The 23,168-nt window shown below is 48.9% G+C and overlaps 1 protein-coding gene across 1 annotated transcript in view; it reads left to right on the plus strand.

The window, feature by feature from the left end:
• Positions 1-499: 499 nt before the first annotated feature.
• The window catches only part of EPHA8 (EPH receptor A8), a 40,401-nt gene continuing 17,732 nt past the window's right edge, over positions 500-23,168 (plus strand). Inside the window, exons 1-2 of the mRNA XM_077456265.1 lie at positions 500-1,158; positions 22,801-22,956. Coding sequence (XP_077312391.1) covers positions 513-1,158; positions 22,801-22,956 — 802 coding nt within the window. The 5' untranslated portion in view covers positions 500-512. The remainder of the gene's footprint in view (positions 1,159-22,800; positions 22,957-23,168) is intronic.

A 23,168-nucleotide genomic window follows, 5' to 3' on the forward strand; every position in this document is an offset into this window, starting at 1 on the left:
GGATGGGGACATTATGTCATGTCGGGGTGATGGGGACATTGTGTCATGTTGGGGGATGGGGACATTGTGTCATGTTGGGGGATGGGAACATTGTGTCATGTTGGGGGATGGGGACATTATGTCATGTCGGGGTGATGGGGACATTGTGTCATGTTGGGGGATGGGGACATTATGTCATGTTGGGGGATGGGGACATTGTGTCATGTTGGGGGATGGGGACATTGTGTCATGTTGGGGGATGGGGACATTATGTCATGTTGGGGGATGGGGACATTGTGTCATGTTGGGGGATGGGGACATTGTGTCATGTCGGGGTGATGGGGACATTGTGTCATGTTGGGGGATGGGGACATTATGTCATGTTGGGGGATGGGGACATTGTGTCATGTTGGGGGATGGGGACATTGTGTCATGTTGGGGTGATGGGGACATTGTGTCATGTTGGGGTTTTTTATGGATTATTTCCTTGAACCTCTTTTTGCTCCTCTTTGCAGTGGGATTCCATCAATGAGATGGACGAGTTCTTCGCTCCCATACACACCTACCAAGTCTGCAATGTGATGACCCCCAACCAGAACAACTGGCTGCGAACCAACTGGGTGCAGAGAGACGGCGCCCGCCGAGTCTACGCCGAGATCAAGTTCACCCTGCGAGATTGTAACAGCATGCCGGGGGTGCTGGGCACATGTAAGGAGACCTTCAACCTCTACTACATGGAAAGTGACCGAGATCTGGGCACCAGCACCCGGGAGAGCCAATTCATGAAGATTGACACCATCGCTGCCGACGAGAGCTTCACCAGCGTGGATCTGGGGGTTCGGAGGCTGAAGCTCAATACAGAAGTGCGTGGTGTGGGGCCTCTCAGCCGGCGGGGCTTTTTTTTGGCCTTCCAGGACATCGGGGCGTGTATCGCCATTGTGTCGGTGAGGGTTTATTACAAGAAGTGCCCCTCCATGGTCAGGAACCTGGCCGCCTTCTCTGAGGCAATCACCGGCGCCGATTCCTCTTCCTTGGTGGAGGTGCGTGGAGAATGTGTGGGTCATTCTGAGGAAAGAGACACCCCAAAAATGTACTGCAGTGCCGAGGGCGAGTGGTTGGTTCCCATCGGGAAGTGCGTGTGTAGTGCGGGATTCGAGGAACGCAGCGATTCCTGTGTAGGTAAGACCGAAAATTTCCTCACAGTTCATGATACATTGGATCTACACCATCAGGAGGTCCACCTCGTCATATCATCCACTCTAGTCCATACAATCTCCATACAATCTCCATACAACGTCCATACAAAGTCTATACAATCTCCATACAACGTCCATACAACGTCTATACAATCTCCATACAACGTCCATACAATCTCCATACAACGTCCATACAATCTCCATACAACGTCCGTACAATCTCCATACAACATCAATACAATCTCCATACAACGTCCATACAAAGTCTATACAATATCCATATAACGTCCATACAATCTCCATACAACGTCCATACAATCTCCATACAACGTCCATACAACGTTCATACAATCTCCATACAACGTCCATACAACGTCCATACAATCTCCATACAACATCCATACAATCTCCATACAAGGGCTATACAATCTCCATACAACATCCATACAATCTCCATACAAGGGCTATACAATCTCCATACAACATCCATTCAATCTCCATACAACGTTCATACAATCTCCATACAACGTCCATACATTTTCCATACAACGTCCATACAATCTCCATACAACGTTCATACAATCTCCATACAACGTTCATACAATCTCCTTACAACGTCCATACATTTTCCATACAACGTCCATACAATCTCCATACAACGTTCATACAATCTCCATACAACGTTCATACAATCTCCATACAACGTCCATACAAGGTCCATACAATGTCTATACAATCTCCATACAACGTTCATACAATCTCCATACAACGTTCATACAATCTCCATACAACGTCCATACAAGGTCCATACAATGTCTATACAATCTGCATACAGCATCAACCTTCAGCTTGTCGTAGACTTTCAGATAAAATCTCTCTATTTATCGGGATTCTTAGATCTGATAATGGATCTTTTAGTCAGTGTCCGAGTTCCTCGCATCTCAGAGTATATTGTATGCAGACTGCTGTGCAGAAACCAATCAGAACAGGACCTATAAACCCCACCCCCGACCTCCTCGCCATCCTCCTCTACTATAAAACCCTCTACATACCCCCGGGGTACCCTCCTCCTCTACTATAATACACTCTAAATACCCCTGGGATACCCTCCTCCTCTACTATAATACACTCTAAATACCCCCGGGGTACCCTCCTCCTCTACTATAATACACTCTAAATACCCCTGGGATACCCTCCTCCTCTACTATAATACACTCTAAATACCCCCGGGGTACCCTCCTCCTCTACTATAATACACTCTACATACCCCCCGGGGTACCCTCCTCCTCTACTATAATACACTCTACATACCCCCCGGGGTACCCTCCTCCTCTACTATAATACACTCTGAATACCCCCGGGGTACCCTCCTCCTCTACTATAAAACCCTCTACATACCCCCGGGGTACCCTCCTCCTCTACTATAATACACTCTAAATACCCCCGGGGTACCCTCCTCCTCTACTATAATACACTCTACATACCCCCCGGGGTACCCTCCTCCTCTACTATAATACACTCTGAATACCCCTGGGATACCCTCCTCCTCTACTATAATACACTCTAAATACCCCCGGGGTACCCTCCTCCTCTACTATAATACACTCTACATACCCCCCGGGGTACCCTCCTCCTCTACTATAATACACTCTGAATACCCCTGGGATACCCTCCTCCTCTACTATAATACACTCTAAATACCCCTGGGATACCCTCCTCCTCTACTATAATACACTCTAAATACCCCCGGGGTACCCTCCTCCTCTACTATAATACACTCTACATACCCCCCGGGGTACCCTCCTCCTCTACTATAATACACTCTACATACCCCCCGGGGTACCCTCCTCCTCTACTATAATACACTCTGAATACCCCCGGGGTACCCTCCTCCTCTACTATAAAACCCTCTACATACCCCCGGGGTACCCTCCTCCTCTACTATAATACACTCTAAATACCCCCGGGGTACCCTCCTCCTCTACTATAATACACTCTACATACCCCCCGGGGTACCCTCCTCCTCTACTATAATACACTCTGAATACCCCCGGGGTACCCTCCTCCTCTACTATAATACACTCTACATACCCCCCGGGGTACCCTCCTCCTCTACTATAATACACTCTGAATACCCCCGGGGTACCCTCCTACTCTACTATAATACACTCTGAATACCCCCGGGATACCCTCCTCCTCTACTATAATACACTCTAAATACCCCCGGGATACCCTCCTCCTCTACTATAATACACTCTGAATACCCCCGGGGTACCCTCCTCCTCTACTATAAAACCCTCTACATACCCCCCGGGGTACCCTCCTCCTCTACTATAATACACTCTAAATACCCCCGGGATACCCTCCTCCTCTACTATAATACACTCTGAATACCCCCGGGATACCCTCCTCCTCTACTATAATACCCTCTACATACCCCCCGGGGTACCTTCCTCCTCTAGGATAATACCCTCTACATACCCCCTTCATCTTCATCACCATGGGGCCATTCCTGGCATGGTACCACGACATGTGTGTGGCCTGATATGGATAGGGGGCCCCTTTTCTGTCTGGTGTGGATGGGGGGCCCCTTTTCTGTCTGCTATGGATAGGGGGCCCCTTTTCTGTCTGCTATGGATAGGGGGCCCCTTTTCTGTCTGCTATGGATAGGGGGCCTCTTTTCTGTCTGCTATGGATAGGGGGGCCCCTTTTCTGTCTGGTATGGATAGGGGGCCCCTTTTATGTCTGATATGGATAGGGGGCCCCTTGCTCTGTCTGGTTTGGATAGGGGGCCCCCTTCTCTGTCTGGTATGGATGGGGGCCCCTTTTCTGTCTGCTATGAATGGAGGCCCCCTTCTCTGGTATGGATAGGGGGCCCCTTTTCTGTCTGCTATGGATAATAGGGGGCCCCCAGCTCTGTCTGGTATGGATAGGGGGCCCTCGGGGGGGGGGGCTGAGCCATTTCTGTCCCTGGTTGGACGTCGGCCCTCCGGAGGTCAGGGAAGGTTCTGATTGGACGGTGAAGATGTAGAGATGAGTGACAATCATTTCTCCTCCCCCTCCCCCACACAAGAAAACTTTCCAGACACAGAAATCCGCGGCGGTGAATTTCCAGCTGTGTAAACGCTGATAATATCTGGTGCCGGCCCGGCGGGGACTCGGTATAGATAACGCCCCCGAGGGACAACTTTAGAGGGCGATGTGCTTGTTGAGCCCCATAATGGGCACTTAGTGGAAGGTGTCCTCTTCTTCAAACATGGAAATGATGTTTACCGAGACGCCGCCGGCCTCCGCCGCGCTCCTCCGACACCTCTTCAAGGTTATCTCCATTCATTAGATTCCGACTGGAGGCCAATTATCAGGAAATATTTACACCCGGTGCGGGGGAGTCAGAGGCCGATTGAGTCTCTCCTTCCACTAGAGGCCGATTGAGTCACTCCTTCCACTAGAGGCCGACAGAGTCTCTCCTTCCACTAGAGGCCGATCGAGTCTCTCCTTCCACTAGAGGCCGATTGAGTCACTCCTTCCACTAGAGGCCGACAGAGTCTCTCCTTCCACTAGAGGCCGATCGAGTCACTCCTTCCTCTAGAGGCCGAGCGAGTCACTCCTTCCACTAGAGGCCGACCGAGTCTCTCCTTCCACTAGAGGCCGATCGAGTCACTCCTTCCACTAGAGGCCGATCGAAGGGAAGGAGGCCGATCGAGTCTCTCCTTCCACTAGAGGCCGATCGAGTCAATCCTTCCACTAGAGGCCGATCGAGTCTCTCCTTTCACTATAGGCCGATCGAGTCTCTCCTTCCAATAGAGGCCGATCGAGTCTCTCCTTCCAATAGAGGCTGAGCGAGTCATTCCTTCCACTAGAGGCCGATCGAGTCATTCCTTCCACTAGAGGCCGATCGAGTCTCTCCTTCCACTAGAGGCCGATCGAGTCACTCCTTCCTCTAGAGGCCGAGCGAGTCTCTCCTTCCTCTAGAGGCCGATCGAGTCTCTCCTTCCACTAGAGGCCGATCAAGTCACTCCTTCCACTAGAGGCCGATCGAGTCTCTCCTTCCACTAGAGGCCGATCGAGTCACTCCTTCCACTAGAGGCCGATCGAGTCACTCCTTCCACTAGAGGCCGATTGAGCCACTCCTTCCACTAGAGGCCGATCGAGTCTCTCCTTCCACTAGAGGCCGATCGAGTCTCTCCTTCCACTAGAGGCCGATCGAGTCTCTCCTTCCACTAGAGGCCGATCAAGTCTCTCCTTCCACTAGAGGCCGATCAAGTCTCTCCTTCCACTAGAGGCCGATCGAGTCACTGTCTCTCCTTCCACTAGAGGCCGATCAAGTCTCTCCTTCCACTAGAGGCCGATCAAGTCTCTCCTTCCACTAGAGGCCGATCGAGTCACTCCTTCCACTAGAGGCCGATCGAAGGGAAGGAGGCCGATCGAGTCACTCCTTCCAATAGAGGCTGATCGAGTCTCTCCTTCCAATAGAGGCTGAGCGAGTCATTCCTTCCACTAGAGGCCGATCGAGTCTCTCCTTCCACTAGAGGCCGATCGAGTCTCTACTTCCACTAGAGGCCGATCGAGTCTCTCCTTCCACTAGAGGCCGATCGAGTCTCTCCTTCCACTAGAGGCCGATCGAGTCTCTACTTCCACTAGAGGCTGATCGAGTCACTCCTTCCACCAGAGGCCGATCGAGTCTCTCCTTCCACTAGAAGCCGATCGAGTCACTCCTTCCACTAGAGGCCGATCGAGTCTCTCCTTCCACTAGAGGCCGATGGAGTCACTCCTTCCACTAGAGGCCAATTGAGTCACCGCTTCCACTAGAGGCCGATCGAGTCTCTACTTCCACTAGAGGTAGATCGAGTCTCTCCTTCCACTAGAGGCCGATCGAGTCACTCCTTCCACTAGAGGCCGAGTGAGTCTCTCCTTCCAATAAAGGCCGATCGAGTCTCTCCTTCCACAAGAGACCGATCGAGTCTCTCCTTCCACTAGAGGCCGATCGAGTCACCGCTTCCACTAGAGGCCGATCGAGTCTCTACTTCCACTAGAGGTAGATCGAGTCTCTCCTTCCACTAGAGGCCGATTGAGTCACTCCTTCCACTAGAGGCCGAGTGAGTCTCTCCTTCCAATAAAGGCCGATCGAGTCTCTCCTTCCACAAGAGACCGATCGAGTCTCTCCTTCCACTAGAGGCCGATCGAGTCTCTCCTTCCACTAGAGGCCAATTGAGTCACCGCTTCCACTAGAGGCCGATCGAGTCTCTACTTCCACTAGAGGTAGATCGAGTCTCTCCTTCCACTAGAGGCCGATCGAGTCACTCCTTCCACTAGAGGCCGAGTGAGTCTCTCCTTCCAATAAAGGCCGATCGATTCTCTCCTTCCACAAGAGACCGATCGAGTCTCTCCTTCCACTAGAGGCCGATCGAGTCTCTCCTTCCACTAGAGGCCGATCGAGTCTCTCCTTCCACTAGAGGCCGATGGAGTCACTCCTTCCACTAGAGGCCGATCGAGTCTCTTCTTCCACTAGAGGCCGATCGAGTCTCTCCTTCCACTAGAGGCCGATCGAGTCTCTCCTTCCACTAGAGGCCGATGGAGTCACTCCTTCCACTAGAGGCCGATCGAGTCTCTCCTTCCACTAGAGGCCGATCGAGTCTCTCCTTCCACTAGAGGCCGATCGAGTCTCTCCTTCCACTAGAGGCCGATGGAGTCACTCCTTCCACTAGAGGCCGATCAAGTCACTCCTTCCACTAGAGGCCGATGGAGTCACTCCTTCCACTAGAGGCCGATCAAGTCACTCCTTCCACTAGAGGCCGATGGAGTCACTCCTTCCACTAGAGGCCGATCGAGTCTCTCCTTCCACTAGAGGCAGATCGAGTCACTCCTTCCACTAGAGGCCGACCGAGTCTCTCCTTCCACTAGAGGCCGATCGAGTCTCTCCTTCCACTAGAGGCCGATCGAGTCAATCCTTCCACTAGAGGCCGATCGAGTCTCTCCTTTCACTATAGGCCGATCGAGTCTCTCCTTCCAATAGAGGCCGATCGAGTCTCTCCTTCCAATAGAGGCTGAGCGAGTCATTCCTTCCACTAGAGGCCGATCGAGTCATTCCTTCCACTAGAGGCCGATCGAGTCTCTCCTTCCACTAGAGGCCGATCGAGTCACTCCTTCCTCTAGAGGCCGAGCGAGTCTCTCCTTCCTCTAGAGGCCGAGCGAGTCTCTCCTTCCAATAGAAGCCGATTGAGTCTCTCCTTCCACTAGAGGCCGATCAAGTCACTCCTTCCACTAGAGGCCGATCGAGTCTCTCCTTCCACTAGAGGCCGATCGAGTCTCTCCTTCCACTAGAGGCCGATCGAGTCACTCCTTCCACTAGAGGCCGATTGAGCCACTCCTTCCACTAGAGGCCGATCGAGTCTCTCCTTCCACTAGAGGCCGATCAAGTCTCTCCTTCCACTAGAGGCCGATCGAGTCTCTCCTTCCACTAGAGGCCGATCAAGTCTCTCCTTCCACTAGAGGCCGATCAAGTCTCTCCTTCCACTAGAGGCCGATCGAGTCACTCCTTCCACTAGAGGCCGATCGAAGGGAAGGAGGCCGATCGAGTCACTCCTTCCAATAGAGGCTGATCGAGTCTCTCCTTCCAATAGAGGCTGAGCGAGTCATTCCGTCCACTAGAGGCCGATCGAGTCATTCCTTCCACTAGAGGCCGATCGAGTCACTCCTTCCACTAGAGGCCGATCGAGTCACTCCTTCCACTAGAGGCCGATCGAGTCACTCCTTCCTCTAGAGGCCGAGCGAGTCTCTCCTTCCTCTAGAGGCCGAGCGAGTCTCTCCTTCCAATAGAGGCCGATTGAGTCTCTCCTTCCACTAGAGGCCGATCAAGTCACTCCTTCCACTAGAGGCCGATCGAGTCTCTCCTTCCACTAGAGGCCGATCGAGTCACTCCTTCCACTAGAGGCCGATCGAGTCACTCCTTCCACTAGAGGCCGATTGAGCCACTTCTTCCACTAGAGGCCGATCGAGTCTCTCCTTCCACTAGAGGCCGATCGAGTCTCTCCCTCCACTAGAGGCCGATCGAGTCTCTCCTTCCACTAGAGGCTGATCGAGTCACTCCTTCCACTAGAGGCCGATCGAGTCACTCCTTCCACTAAGGGCCGATCGAGTCACTCCTTCCACTAGAGGCCGATCGAGTCTCTCCTTCCACTAGAGGCCGATCGAGTCTCTCCTTCCACTAGAGGCCGATCGAGTCTCTCCTTCCACTAGAGGCCGATCGAGTCACTCCTTCCACTAGAGGCCGATCGAGTCACTCCTTCCACTAGAGGCCGATCGAGTCACTCCTTCCACTAGAGGCCGATCGAATCTCTCCTTCCACTAGAGGCCGATCGAGTCACTCCTTCCACTAGAGGCCGATCGAATGGAAGGAGGCCGATCGAGTCTCTCCTTCCACTAGAGGCCGATCGAATGGAAGGAGGCCGATCGAGTCACTCCTTCCAATAGAGGCCGATCGAGTCACTCCTTCCACTAGAGGCCGATCAAGTCATTCCTTCCACTAGGGGCCGATCGAGTCTCTCCTTCCACTAGAGGCCGATCGGATTAAAAATAAGATGAAACGGGATGATCATTGTTTGTCACATAGTCACAATGTTGGGGTGATAGTCTGGGGTCAGTGTTGGTGGTAATGTTGGGGTTATAGTCTGGGCTCAGTGTTGGGGATAATGTTGGGGTGATAATCTGGGCTCAGTGTTGGGGATAATGTTGGGGTGATAGTCTGGGCTCAGTGTTGGGGATAATGTTGGGGTTATAGTCTGGGCTCAGTGTTGGGGATAATGTTGGGGTTATAGTCTGGGCTCAGTGTTGGGGATAATGTTGGGGTTATAGTCTGGGCTCAGTGTTGGTGGTAATGTTGGGGTGATAGTCTGGGCTCAGTGTTGGTGGTAATGTTGGGGTGATAGTCTGGGCTCAGTGTTGGTGGTAATGTTGGGGTGATAGTCTAGGGTGAGTGTTGGTGGTAATGTTGGGGTGATAGTCTGGGCTCAGTATTGGGGATAATGTTGGGGTGATAGTCTGGGCTCAGTGTTGGTGGTAATGTTGGGGTGATAGTCTGGGGTCAGTGTTGGTGGTAATGTTGGGGTGATAGTCTGGGCTCAGTGTTGGTGGTAATCTTGGGGGTGATAGTCTGGGGTCAGTGTTGGTGGTAATGTTGGGGTGATAGTCTGGGCTCAGTGTTGGGGATAATGTTGGGGTGATAGTCTGGGCTCAGTGTTGGTGGCAATGTAGTGGTGATAGTCTGGGCTCAGTGTTGGGGATAATGCTGGGGTGATAGTCTGGGCTCAGTGTTGGCAGTAATGTTGGGGTGATAGTCTGGGCTCAGTGTTAGTGGTAATGTTGGGGTGATAGTCTGGGCTCAGTGTTGGGGATAATGTTGGGGTGATAGTCTGGGCTCAGTGTTGGTGGTAATGTTGGGGTGATAGTCTGGGGTCAGTGTTGGTGATAATGTTGGGGTTATAGTCTGGGCTCAGTGTTGGTGGTAATGTTGGGGTTATAGTCTGGGGTCAGTGTTGGCAGTAATGTTGGGGTGATAGTCTGGGCTCAGTGTTGGTGGTAATGTTGGGGTGATAGCCTGGGCTCAGTGTTGGGGATAATGTTGGGGTGATAGTCTAGGGTGAGTGTTGGTGGTAATGTTGGGGTGATAGTCTGGGCTCGGTGTTGGTGGTAATGTTGGGGTGATAGCCTGGGCTCAGTGTTGGGGATAGTGTTGGGGTGATAGTCTGGGCTCAGTGTTGGGGATACTGTTGGGGTGATAGTCTGGGCTCAGTGTTGGGGATAATGTTGGGGTGATAGTCTGGGCTCAGTGTTGGGGATAATGTTGGGGTGATAGTCTAGGGTGAATGTTGGTGGTAATGTTGGGGTGATAGTCTGGGCTCAGTGTTGGGGATAATGTTGGGGTGATGGTCTGGGCTCAGTGTTGGGGATAATGTTGGGGTGATAGTCTGGGCTCAGTGTTGGGGATAATGGTGGGGTGATAATCTGGGCTCAGTGTTGGGGATAATGTTGGGGTGATAGTCTGGGCTCAGTGTTTGGGATAATGTTGGGGTGATAGTCTGGGGTCAGTGTTGGGGATAATGTTGGGGTGATAATCTGGGCTCAGTGTTGGTGGTAATGTTGGGGTGATAGTCTAGGGTGAGTGTTGGTGGTAATTTTGGGGTGATAGTCTGGGCTCAGTGTTGGGGATAATGTTGGGGTGATAGTCTGGGCTCAGTGTTGGGGATAATGTTGGTGTGATAGTCTGGGCTCAGTGTTGGGGATAATGCTGGGGTGATAGTCTAGGGTGAGTGTTGGTGGTAATGTTGGGGTGATAGTCTGGGCTCAGTGCTGTGGATAATGTTGGGGTTATAGTCTGGGCTCAGTGTTGGGGATAATGTTGGGGTGATAGTCTGGGCTCAGTGTTGGGGATAATGTTGGGGTGATAGTCTGGGCTCAGTGTTGGGGATACTGTTGGGGTGATAGTCTAGGCTCAGTGTTGGGGATAATGTTGGGGTGATAGTCTGGGCTCAGTGTTGGGGATAATGTTGGGGTGATAGTCTGGGCTCAGTGTTGGGGATAATGTTGGGGTGATAGTCTAGGGTGAATGTTGGTGGTAATGTTGGGGTGATAGTCTGGGCTCAGTGTTGGGGATAATGTTGGGGTGATGGTCTGGGCTCAGTGTTGGGGATAATGTTGGGGTGATAGTCTGGGCTCAGTGTTGGGGATAATGGTGGGGTGATAATCTGGGCTCAGTGTTGGGGATAATGTTGGGGTGATAGTCTGGGCTCAGTGTTTGGGATAATGTTGGGGTGATAGTCTGGGGTCAGTGTTGGGGATAATGTTGGGGTGATAATCTGGGCTCAGTGTTGGTGGTAATGTTGGGGTGATAGTCTAGGGTGAGTGTTGGTGGTAATTTTGGGGTGATAGTCTGGGCTCAGTGTTGGGGATAATGTTGGTGTGATAGTCTGGGCTCAGTGTTGGGGATAATGCTGGGGTGATAGTCTAGGGTGAGTGTTGGTGGTAATGTTGGGGTGATAGTCTGGGCTCAGTGCTGTGGATAATGTTGGGGTTATAGTCTGGGCTCAGTGTTGGGGATAATGTTGGGGTGATAGTCTGGGCTCAGTGTTGGTGGTAATGTTGGGGTGATAGTCTGGGCTCAGTGTTGGTGGTAATGTTGGGGTGATAGTCTGGGCTCAGTGTTGGGCATAATGTTGGGGTGATAGTCTAGGGTGAGTGTTGGTGGTAATGTTGGGGTGATAGTCTGGGCTCAGTGTTGGTGGTAATGTTGGGGTGATAGACTGGGGTCAGTGTTGGGGATAATGTTGGGGTGATAGTCTGGGCTCAGTGTTTGGGATAATGTTGGGGTGATAATCTAGGGTGAGTGTTGGTGGTAATGTTGGGGTGATAGTCTGGGCTCAGTGTTGGGGATAATGTTGGGGTGATAGTCTGGGCTCAGTGTTTGGGATAATGTTGGGGTGATAGTCTGGGCTCAGTGTTTGGGATAATGTTGGGGTGATAATCTGGGCTCAGTGTTGGGGATAATGTTGGGGTGATAGTCTGGGCTCAGTGTTTGGGATAATGTTGGGGTGATAGTCTGGGCTCAGTGTTTGGGATAATGTTGGGGTGATAGTCTAGGGTGAATGTTGGTGGTAATGTTGGGGTGATAGCCTGGGCTCAGTGTCGGGGTCATATTACGATTATTCAGTGTTAAGAAGGTGTTAGCTGGGGTACATTGTTGGGGTTAATGAGGGGATTATAATTTGGGTCAGTATTGGGGGTAATAGGGTCACCCCTGTTACTGAACTTTTACCTCGTTGCTTTTAGATCAGGAAAAACAAACCTATTTGCCTTAATATCTTCATTGGCCTTCCAGCTAAATGAGTTAATTAACTTTCACTTTAATTACTTTGGCTTCACTTTAATGACTTGGGAAGACCTCCGAGTAAGAAGCAATTTCCACGACTTCTCTCAGTAACGAAGGCCGGGGAACTGCGAGGACGGCACACTAATTGAAGAGAATGACGTGTAAAACGCAGAATAATGGGCAGATTGCCACCGAATCTGCTTGGCTCTGTCCTCTCTGATAAGACTTACCCTGGGTTACCACAGTAACCCCATTTCCTAACACCTTCCAAAATTCCTGCAACCTTCCATCTATGACCTGATATCTCCTCTGTCCTCCAATCCTCCATCTATGACCTGATATCTCCTCTGTCCTCCAACCTTCCATCTATGACCTGATATCTCCTCTACCCTCCAACCTTCCATCTATGACCTGATACCTCCTCTGTCCTCCAACCTTCCATCTATGACCTGATATCTCCTCTGTCCTCCAACCTTCCATCTATGACCTGATATCTCCTCTGTCCTCCAACCTTCCATCTATGACCTGATATCTCCTCTGTCCTCCAACCTTCCATCTATGACCTGATACCTCCTCTGTCCTCCAACCTTCCATCTATGACCTGATATCTCCTCTGTCCTCCAACCTTCCATCTATGACCTGATATCTCCTCTGTCCTCCAACCTTCCATCTATGACCTGATACCTCCTCTGTCCTCCAACCTTCCATCTATGACCTGATATCTCCTCTACCCTCCAACCTTCCATCTATGACCTGATATCTCCTCTATCCTCCAACCTTCCATCTATGACCTGATATCTCCTCTGTCCTCCAACCTTCCATCTATGACCTGATATCTCCTCTATCCTCCAACCTTCCATCTATGACCTGATATCTCCTCTGTCCTCCAACCTTCCATCTATGACCTGATATCTCCTCTATCCTCCAACCTTCCATCTATGACCTGATATCTCCTCTGTCCTCCAACCTTCCATCTATGACCTGATATCTCCTCTATCCTCCAACCTTCCATCTATGACCTGATATCTCCTCTGTCCTCCAACCTTCCATCTATGACCTGATATCTCCTCTATCCTCCAACCTTCCATCTATGACATGATATCTCCGCTATCCTCCAACCTTCCATCTATGACCTGATATCTCCTCTATCCTCCAACCTTCCATCTATGACCTGATATCTCCTCTGTCCTCCAATCCTCCATCTATGACCTGATATCTCCTCTGTCCTCCAACCTTCCATCTATTACCTGATATCTCCTCTGTCCTCCAATCCTCCATCTATGACCTGATATCTCCTCTATCCTCCAACCTTCCATCTATGACCTGATATCTCCTCTATCCTCCAACCTTCCATCTATGACCTGATATCTCCTCTGTCCTCCAACCTTCCATCTATGACCTGATATCTCCTCTACCCTCCAACCTTCCATCTATGACCTGATATCTCCTCTATCCTCCAACCTTCCATCTATGATCTGATATCTCCTCTATCCTCCAACCTTCCATCTATGACCTGATATCTCCTCTATCCTCCAACCTTCCATCTATGACCTGATATCTCCTCTACCCTCCAACCTTCCATCTATGACCTGATATCTCCTCTGTCCTCCAACCTTCCATCTATGACCTGATATCTCCTCTGTCCTCCAACCTTCCATCTATGACCTGATATCTCCTCTACCCTCCAACCTTCCATCTATGACCTGATATCTCCTCTGTCCTCCAACCTTCCATCTATGACCTGATATCTCCTCTGTCCTCCAACCTTCCATCTATGACCTGATATCTCCTCTATCCTCCAACTTTCCATCTATGACCTGATATCTCCTCTGTCCTCCAACCTTCCATCTATGACCTGATATCTCCTCTATCCTCCAACCTTCCATCTATGACCTGATATCTCCTCTATCCTCCAACCTTCCATCTATGACATGATATCTCCGCTATCCTCCAACCTTCCATCTATGACCTGATATCTCCTCTATCCTCCAACCTTCCATCTATGACCTGATATCTCCTCTATCCTCCAATCCTCCATCTATGACCTGATATCTCCTCTATCCTCCATCTATGACCTGATATCTCCTCTGTCCTCCAACCTTCCATCTATGACCTGATATCTCCTCTGTCCTCCAATCCTCCATCTATGACCTGATATCTCCTCTATCCTCCAACCTTCCATCTATGACCTGATATCTCCTCTATCCTCCAACCTTCCATCTATGACCTGATATCTCCTCTGTCCTCCAACCTTCCATCTATGACCTGATATCTCCTCTACCCTCCAACCTTCCATCTATGACCTGATATCTCCTCTATCCTCCAACCTTCCATCTATGATCTGATATCTCCTCTATCCTCCAACCTTCCATCTATGACCTGATATCTCCTCTATCCTCCAACCTTCCATCTATGACCTGATATCTCCTCTACCCTCCAACCTTCCATCTATGACCTGATATCTCCTCTGTCCTCCAACCTTCCATCTATGACCTGATATCTCCTCTGTCCTCCAACCTTCCATCTATGACCTGATATCTCCTCTATCCTCCAACTTTCCATCTATGACCTGATATCTCCTCTGTCCTACAACCTTCCATCTATGACCTGATATCTCCTCTATCCTCCAACCTTCCATCTATGACCTGATATCTCCTCTACCCTCCAACCTTCCATCTATGACCTGATATCTCCTCTGTCCTCCAACCTTCCATCTATGACCTGATATCTCCTCTGTCCTCCAACCTTCCATCTATGACCTGATATCTCCTCTATCCTCCAACCTTCCATCTATGACCTGATATCTCCTCTGTCCTCCAACCTTCCATCCATGACCTGATATCTCCTCTATCCTCCAACCTTCCATCTATGACCTGATATCTCCTCTATCCTCCAACCTTCCATCTATGACCTGATATCTCCTCTGTCCTCCAACCTTCCATCTATGACCTGATATCTCCTCTATCCTCCAACCTTCCATCTATGACCTGATATCTCCTCTGTCCTCCAACCTTCCATCTATGACCTGATATCTCCTCTATCCTCCAACCTTCCATCTATGACCTGATATCTCCTCTATCCTCCAACCTTCCATCTATGACCTGATATCTCCTCTATCCTCCAATCCTCCATCTATGACCTGATATCTCCTCTATCCTCCATCTATGACCTGATATCTCCTCTGTCCTCCAACCTTCCATCTATGACCTGATATCTCCTCTGTCCTCCAATCCTCCATCTATGACCTGATATCTCCTCTATCCTCCAACCTTCCATCTATGATCTGATATCTCCTCTATCCTCCAACCTTCCATCTATGACCTGATATCTCCTCTATCCTCCAACCTTCCATCTATGACCTGATATCTCCTCTACCCTCCAACCTTCCATCTATGACCTGATATCTCCTCTGTCCTCCAACCTTCCATCTATGACCTGATATCTCCTCTGTCCTCCAACCTTCCATCTATGACCTGATATCTCCTCTATCCTCCAACTTTCCATCTATGACCTGATATCTCCTCTGTCCTCCAACCTTCCATCTATGACCTGATATCTCCTCTATCCTCCAACCTTCCATCTATGACCTGATATCTCCTCTATCCTCCAACCTTCCATCTATGACCTGATATCTCCTCTGTCCTCCAACCTTCCATCTATGACCTGATATCTCCTCTGTCCTCCAACCTTCCATCTATGACCTGATATCTCCTCTATCCTCCAACCTTCCATCTATGACCTGATATCTCCTCTGTCCTCCAATCCTCCATCTATGACCTGATATCTCCTCTGTCCTCCAACCTTCCATCTATGACCTGATATCTCCTCTATCCTCCAACCTTCCATCTATGACCTGATATCTCCTCTACCCTCCAACCTTCCATCTATGACCTGATATCTCCTCTGTCCTCCAACCTTCCATCTATGACCTGATATCTCCTCTGTCCTCCAACCTTCCATCTATGACCTGATATCTCCTCTATCCTCCAACCTTCCATCTATGACCTGATATCTCCTCTGTCCTCCAACCTTCCATCCATGACCTGATATCTCCTCTATCCTCCAACCTTCCATCTATGACCTGATATCTCCTCTATCCTCCAACCTTCCATCTATGACCTGATATCTCCTCTGTCCTCCAACCTTCCATCTATGACCTGATATCTCCTCTATCCTCCAACCTTCCATCTATGACCTGATATCTCCTCTGTCCTCCAACCTTCCATCTATGACCTGATATCTCCTCTATCCTCCAACCTTCCATCTATGACCTGATATCTCCTCTATCCTCCAACCTTCCATCTATGACCTGATATCTCCTCTATCCTCCAATCCTCCATCTATGACCTGATATCTCCTCTATCCTCCATCTATGACCTGATATCTCCTCTGTCCTCCAACCTTCCATCTATGACCTGATATCTCCTCTGTCCTCCAATCCTCCATCTATGACGTGATATCTCCTCTATCCTCCAACCTTCCATCTATGACCTGATATCTCCTCTATCCTCCAACCTTCCATCTATGACCTGATATCTCCTCTGTCCTCCAATCCTCCATCTATGACGTGATATCTCCTCTATCCTCCAACCTTCCATCTATGACCTGATATCTCCTCTACCCTCCAACCTTCCATCTATGACCTGATATCTCCTCTATCCTCCAACCTTCCATCTATGATCTGATATCTCCTCTATCCTCCAACCTTCCATCTATGACCTGATATCTCCTCTATCCTCCAACCTTCCATCTATGACCTGATATCTCCTCTATCCTCCAATCCTCCATCTATGACCTGATATCTCCTCTATCCTCCATCTATGACCTGATATCTCCTCTGTCCTCCAACCTTCCATCTATGACCTGATATCTCCTCTGTCCTCCAATCCTCCATCTATGACGTGATATCTCCTCTATCCTCCAACCTTCCATCTATGACCTGATATCTCCTCTATCCTCCAACCTTCCATCTATGACCTGATATCTCCTCTGTCCTCCAATCCTCCATCTATGACGTGATATCTCCTCTATCCTCCAACCTTCCATCTATGACCTGATATCTCCTCTACCCTCCAACCTTCCATCTATGACCTGATTTCTCCTCTATCCTCCAACCTTCCATCTATGATCTGATATCTCCTCTATCCTCCAACCTTCCATCTATGACCTGATATCTCCTCTATCCTCCAACCTTCCATCTATGACCTGATATCTCCTCTACCCTCCAACCTTCCATCTATGACCTGATATCTCCTCTGTCCTCCAACCTTCCATCTATGACCTGATATCTCCTCTGTCCTCCAACCTTCCATCTATGACCTGATATCTCCTCTATCCTCCAACCTTCCATCTATGACCTGATATCTCCTCTGTCCTCCAACCTTCCATCTATGACCTGATATCTCCTCTATCCTCCAACCTTCCATCTATGACCTGATATCTCCTCTATCCTCCAACCTTCCATCTATGACCTGATATCTCCTCTGTCCTCCAACCTTCCATCTATGACCTGATATCTCCTCTGTCCTCCAACCTTCCATCTATGACCTGATATCTCCTCTATCCTCCAACCTTCCACCTATGACCTGATATCTCCTCTATCCTCCAACCTTCCATCTATGACCTGATATCTCCTCTGTCCTCCAACCTTCCATCTATGACCTGATATCTCCTCTGTCCTCCAATCTTCCATCTATGACCTGATATCTCCTCTGTCCTCCAATCCTCCATCTATGACCTGATATCTCCTCTGTCCTCCAACCTTCCATCTATGACCTGATATCTCCTCTATCCTCCAACCTTCCATCTATGACCTGATATCTCCTCTACCCTCCAACCTTCCATCTATGACCTGATATCTCCTCTGTCCTCCAACCTTCCATCTATGACCTGATATCTCCTCTGTCCTCCAACCTTCCATCTATGACCTGATATCTCCTCTATCCTCCAACCTTCCATCTATGACCTGATATCTCCTCTACCCTCCAACCTTCCATCTATGACCTGATATCTCCTCTGTCCTCCAACCTTCCATCTATGACCTGATATCTCCTCTGTCCTCCAACCTTCCATCTATGACCTGATATCTCCTCTGTCCTCCAACCTTCCATCTATGACCTCATATCTCCTCTGTCCTCCAACCTTCCATCCATGACCTGATATCTCCTCTATCCTCCAACCTTCCATCTATGACCTGATATCTCCTCTATCCTCCAACCTTCCATCTATGACCTGATATCTCCTCTGTCCTCCAACCTTCCATCTATAACCTGATATCTCCTCTGTCCTCCAACCTTCCATCTATGACCTGATATCTCCTCTATCCTCCAACCTTCCATCTATGACCTGATATCTCTTACTGTCTCTTAAAGAAGAAATTCCATAACATTTACTTAATCTGGCAATGCACAGAACTGAACAAATACACAACATTCCCCCATTACCCTTCAAAACCTGATAAGCTTATGAAGTCCAGTCAGTTAGGTGTCTAGGTAAAGTTTTGGTGTGTTCTGAATTCCACTGAGTTCCTCTCGTCAGTTCATGAAAGTGGAAGTTGTTGTCCGGGATTCCAGATGTTTGTGGCTGTGTGGTTGGGCCGGACGCATCATTCCAAGGAAGCTGAATATCAGTAATGTCCTCCCTGACTGAAGGATCCTGAACAGGTACTATCCCTTTCCAATGCCAGGCGGATCCTTCCACCAGCCTAGAGGTTACTGGTCACATCTGGTCATGGAGGCATGCAGAAACAGATGGACTGGAGCTAAACTTTGCCTTGGTTGGTGGCTTTCTTATCTTTCCTCACCACTGGCCAGGAATGAGGGCAGTTATCTTGGCAGTTATTTTGGCATTACTGTCATTTTCTTCTTTGACCTGATACTTCTCCAATCTATGGCCCATCACCAGTCTGGCGGGCGATTTCCCAGTGGCGCTATGAGGAGCTGAGAAGTTGAGCTTTGCTGAGGAGGAGTCCTTCATGCAGATGTGTCTTTAGGGCATTTTTAAATATCTGGTTAAAACGTTCCGCCCCTCCAAATGGCCAAGTTGCTGTACAGAGTTGTATGAATGAGAGCAGAAAAATTACATTTGTAAAGGGAAAATTGTAATTTAAAACGTCTCGCGGCTGTAATGTATTGTCAGATCCCGGCAATATACATAAAACTCATTGAAATAAAAACGGCGTGGGGTCCCCCCCAGTCCATTACCAGGCCCTTTGGGTCTGGTATGGATATTAAGGGGAACCCCGCACCAAAATTAAAAATAAAAATTGTGCGGGGGTCCCCTCTAAAATCCATACCAGACCCTTATCTGAGCATGCAACCTGGCAGGCCGCAGGAAAAGGGGGGGACAAGAGACTGCCCCCTCTCCTGAACTGTACCAGGCCACATGCCCTCAACATGGAGAGGATGCTTTAGGGTCCCGCCAAAAACACCTTGCCCCCATGTTGATGGGGACAAGGGCCTCTTCCCCACAACCCTTGTCCGGTGGTTGTGGGGGTCTGTAGGCGGGGGGCTTATTGGAATCTGGAAGCCCCCTTTAACAAGGGGACCCCCAGAATCCCCCTACGTACATGGGCATCGGGTATATTGTACCCCTACACATTCACCAAAAAAGTGTCAAAAAGTAAAAATTACAGGAGTCAGTTTGGGACAAGTCCTTTATTAAATAAATAAATAAATAAAGTGTCCTGTGATGTCCCTTCATCTTCAATCGCATCGTTCGATGGCTGAGAAAAAATAAATGTAAAAAACTCCGCCTCAATGGGAGGCTCCCGCTGACTGCAGGCTTTTATAGCTGAGGGCGGGGCCACCCGTTGGGTCCCTGGCTGGGAACTCCACAAGTGTCACCTCTGCTGTCCAGCTGGGTCCCTGACTTGGCACTTGCTAATGCTTCCCACTTCTTCACTGTCCATGGCTGGTGAGAAGACTGCTCTGGTACTGGCCTCAGTTTATTCACAGTGATCTCCGATAGGAAGGCGGATGGCCCCTTAGTGGCGACAGCTTCCCCTCTACATCCAACCACATCCATCCCCGGTCTGCGGAACTGTTACTTGTTACTTCTGGTTGGGCTACAAGACCGCAGTGCCAACCCTGTGCTGCTTCTGAATAGGCCCTCAGATAGCCTAGAAGCCTGATGTCCCAGGATAGGCCTCAGGTTTCTGGCCTAGCAGCCCCGGGGAAATACAACACACATCCACCCAGACAGCCATCCTCGTGGTACAGAACCCCGATCACCTGACTCCACCCAAAGAAATAGGCGTTCCCAGCAGGCCAAGGGACCCAAGAAAATCCCTGCCCATTGGCTGAGACACCCCATTCATTCTTAATCTGTCCTTGTCACTGCCCTCATCTAATGCCACCAGATACCCGGCCATCTAGTGACAGAAGAGAGAACTGCAGCAATTCCAGAATTAGGTTGAGATCAATTGACCTCCTAACAATTGGCCAAGGCAACTATCACTTGGCAAATAAATGTAATATCCACCCTGCCTAAACATCGGGGTGCTACAGCATAATAACTAAAATACATTGTATACATACATAGGGAGATATCACGATCTTCAGGGGTGCATATGATGAGAATTAAGAGTTTATTATAGTTTCATTTGTTTCTAAAAAGAATGTCTATCCCTGAATGAATGAATGAAGTATTTGTATAGCGCACAACGTGAACTGAATTGCCTATCCCTAACATTACACTGTTTTTATACATTTTGTAATAACATGTTTTTGGACTTGTAGCTACTCTGGAAAGGAGGTTCCAACACCTTTAAAGTCACAATTCCCTTTTGCTCTTTTTTTGATCTATGTAAGGGTCCAAATCTGAAGGGTGGCTAACTCATAACGGGAAACAGATTCTCCTTCACTATGAGAGCGTCTGCAAAATCAAACTCTGCCCACTAAAGCATCTGTGGCTGGTTTACCACACAGTTCCAGGGTTGTAGCTGTATATAGAGAATCTGTTCCTGGAGAAAATCCTAGTCCTCTGAACCCAATGAGTCTCTCAGGTGAGGCCCCATCCGGGACAATAGTTCAGAGATGCCAGGGCAGGTTCTCCAGGCTGCTTCAGGAACCTCTCCGGAGGCTACACACGGGTTCTGGTGTCCTCCTTGCTATGGTTGTGTCTCGGCTGTGCAAATTCTCCTGATGAAATGTCATGACATGTCCCTAAAATGACAACACAGAGAACTCAACAAATATATATCAATCAATCAGATTATTGGATTCTCTCACTTTCTGGTTGGATTTTCAGCCTGATGATCTCACATTTCTGTTTCCAGTTGCCTGGACTCATTCAAGTGGCTTTTCCATGAAGTCCTGGAGGCTGAAGGCTCCTCCCATCCTCATCATATATACATGAATGCTGATGGATTGTATATGTAAAACATCAGATATATGAAGGAGGATTCATACAAACTTTATCTAATACTACAAAACGACGTTGTGATGTCATGTGACCATATACTCTATTCACCATTGGTACACAAAACATACTTCCCAACTTTCTGAGATGAGCGCATGGATTGGGGGAACCAAAAATGATTGGTTAACCCCACAAGTGCCTTTTTACCACTACCATTCCTTTTGTAATTTACAAATGTAGAAATGGGATGAAAGGTTTATCACTGGGGGATAAAAAGTACATTTTATATACAACTATATATACAAAGCAACATGAGGGACCAATGAGGAGAAAAGAGGTACAGAGGGACTTTTTTCCGGGGACAGTTGAGAGCTATGACAAAAGGTGAATATGGAAGATGGAGTCTGAAGGCCAAGTTTTTGGTTTTGGCCATGTTGGGTTGGCAGTAGAAGGGTTACATTTCCATATTTCCTCACATCTGGTATCAGTATGTATATAACATTTGTAAGCAATGATCTGGATGTGCTGGCCATTGTCTCTCCACCTTTCTGACTTTACTGGACGTATCCTTTAAAGCTGAATTCCAGGTAGGCTTTTATTGTATGGTTACACTGGTTACACTCGCTTGGAATGTCATGGAATTTTCTCAATGAATGCAAGGTGGCCTCTGATAGGACGAGGCAGAGAGGGGGGGTTGTGACATCACAATCTCCAAGGCGCTCTGTGACTGGCACCCCTGCCCAGCAGGCACCCCCTTGTGTTTACTATGCGGTAGGGCTGCTCAGCATGGAACCCAGAAGACAGCCGCAATCTGTGTAGTAGTGGTGGCTAATATGGTGATAAGAGGTCCAACACGTAGGACATGCACATAAATACATTAGTCCAAGCTGAACCAATAAAAGCCATAGCTGGAATTCAGCTGATGTTGAGGGGCCGGGTACATCATTCCTTTATTTGTTATAGCAGAACTAAAAAAATCAAATGACTTGGTTTTGGTCATGTAACTACAACATACAGCAACAGAATTCAAATGAGGATGCACAATGCCTTCAATTCAGCAAATTCAGACATCTTCCTTCTTATGTTGTAGCCGCAGATGAGCTTTCGTCCCATTTTTAAAGGCTCTCAGTTTGCTTCTTTGATGAAAGCCTCCTGGCCGTTTACTGGAACATGGAAGGGTAACATCCTTGTAATATGCAATGCAGCTTGACTGACCTAAAGTTTATAACACACCCTTCTTATTCTCTTTTTATACAAATCGTATGAAATGATGAGCATGGAAAGCCTAGGCCAATGCCAGGAACAAATATATTAAAGTGCTCAGATCATCCTACATCTGGCCTTGGCAGGCTCTGTATCAGCCATCTCGTCTTGTTGATAATGATGCCTCCTTCTCTCCTGCAGCCTGTGACCTCGGCTACTATAAGGCCTCCCCAGGAGACCAACTGTGCTCCAGGTGTCCGCCCTTCAGTCACTCCGACACATTGGCTTCCCAAATCTGTGACTGTGACCCCAACTATTACCGAGCAATGAGTGACTCTCCCATCCTCGCCTGTACACGTGAGTGGATCTATGTATTATAATATGAAGAGCAAAACTCCATGTTGACCCACTCCTGCTATATTCTTCTCAGGTCCTCCCTTCAGTATTTATGTCCCCCATCCTTCTCAGGTCCTACACTCATCTCTATTTGTCCTCCATCCCTCGCAAGCCCTCCACTTAGTGTCACTTTGTACTCAGTCTCTCTGTGTTCACCATCGCTCAAGACCTCC

Source organism: Lithobates pipiens, unplaced genomic scaffold, assembly GCF_037356315.1.
Source record: "Lithobates pipiens isolate NorthernLeopardFrog02 unplaced genomic scaffold, aLitPip1_a1.2 Scaffold_27, whole genome shotgun sequence".
NCBI lineage: Eukaryota > Metazoa > Chordata > Amphibia > Anura > Ranidae > Lithobates > Lithobates pipiens.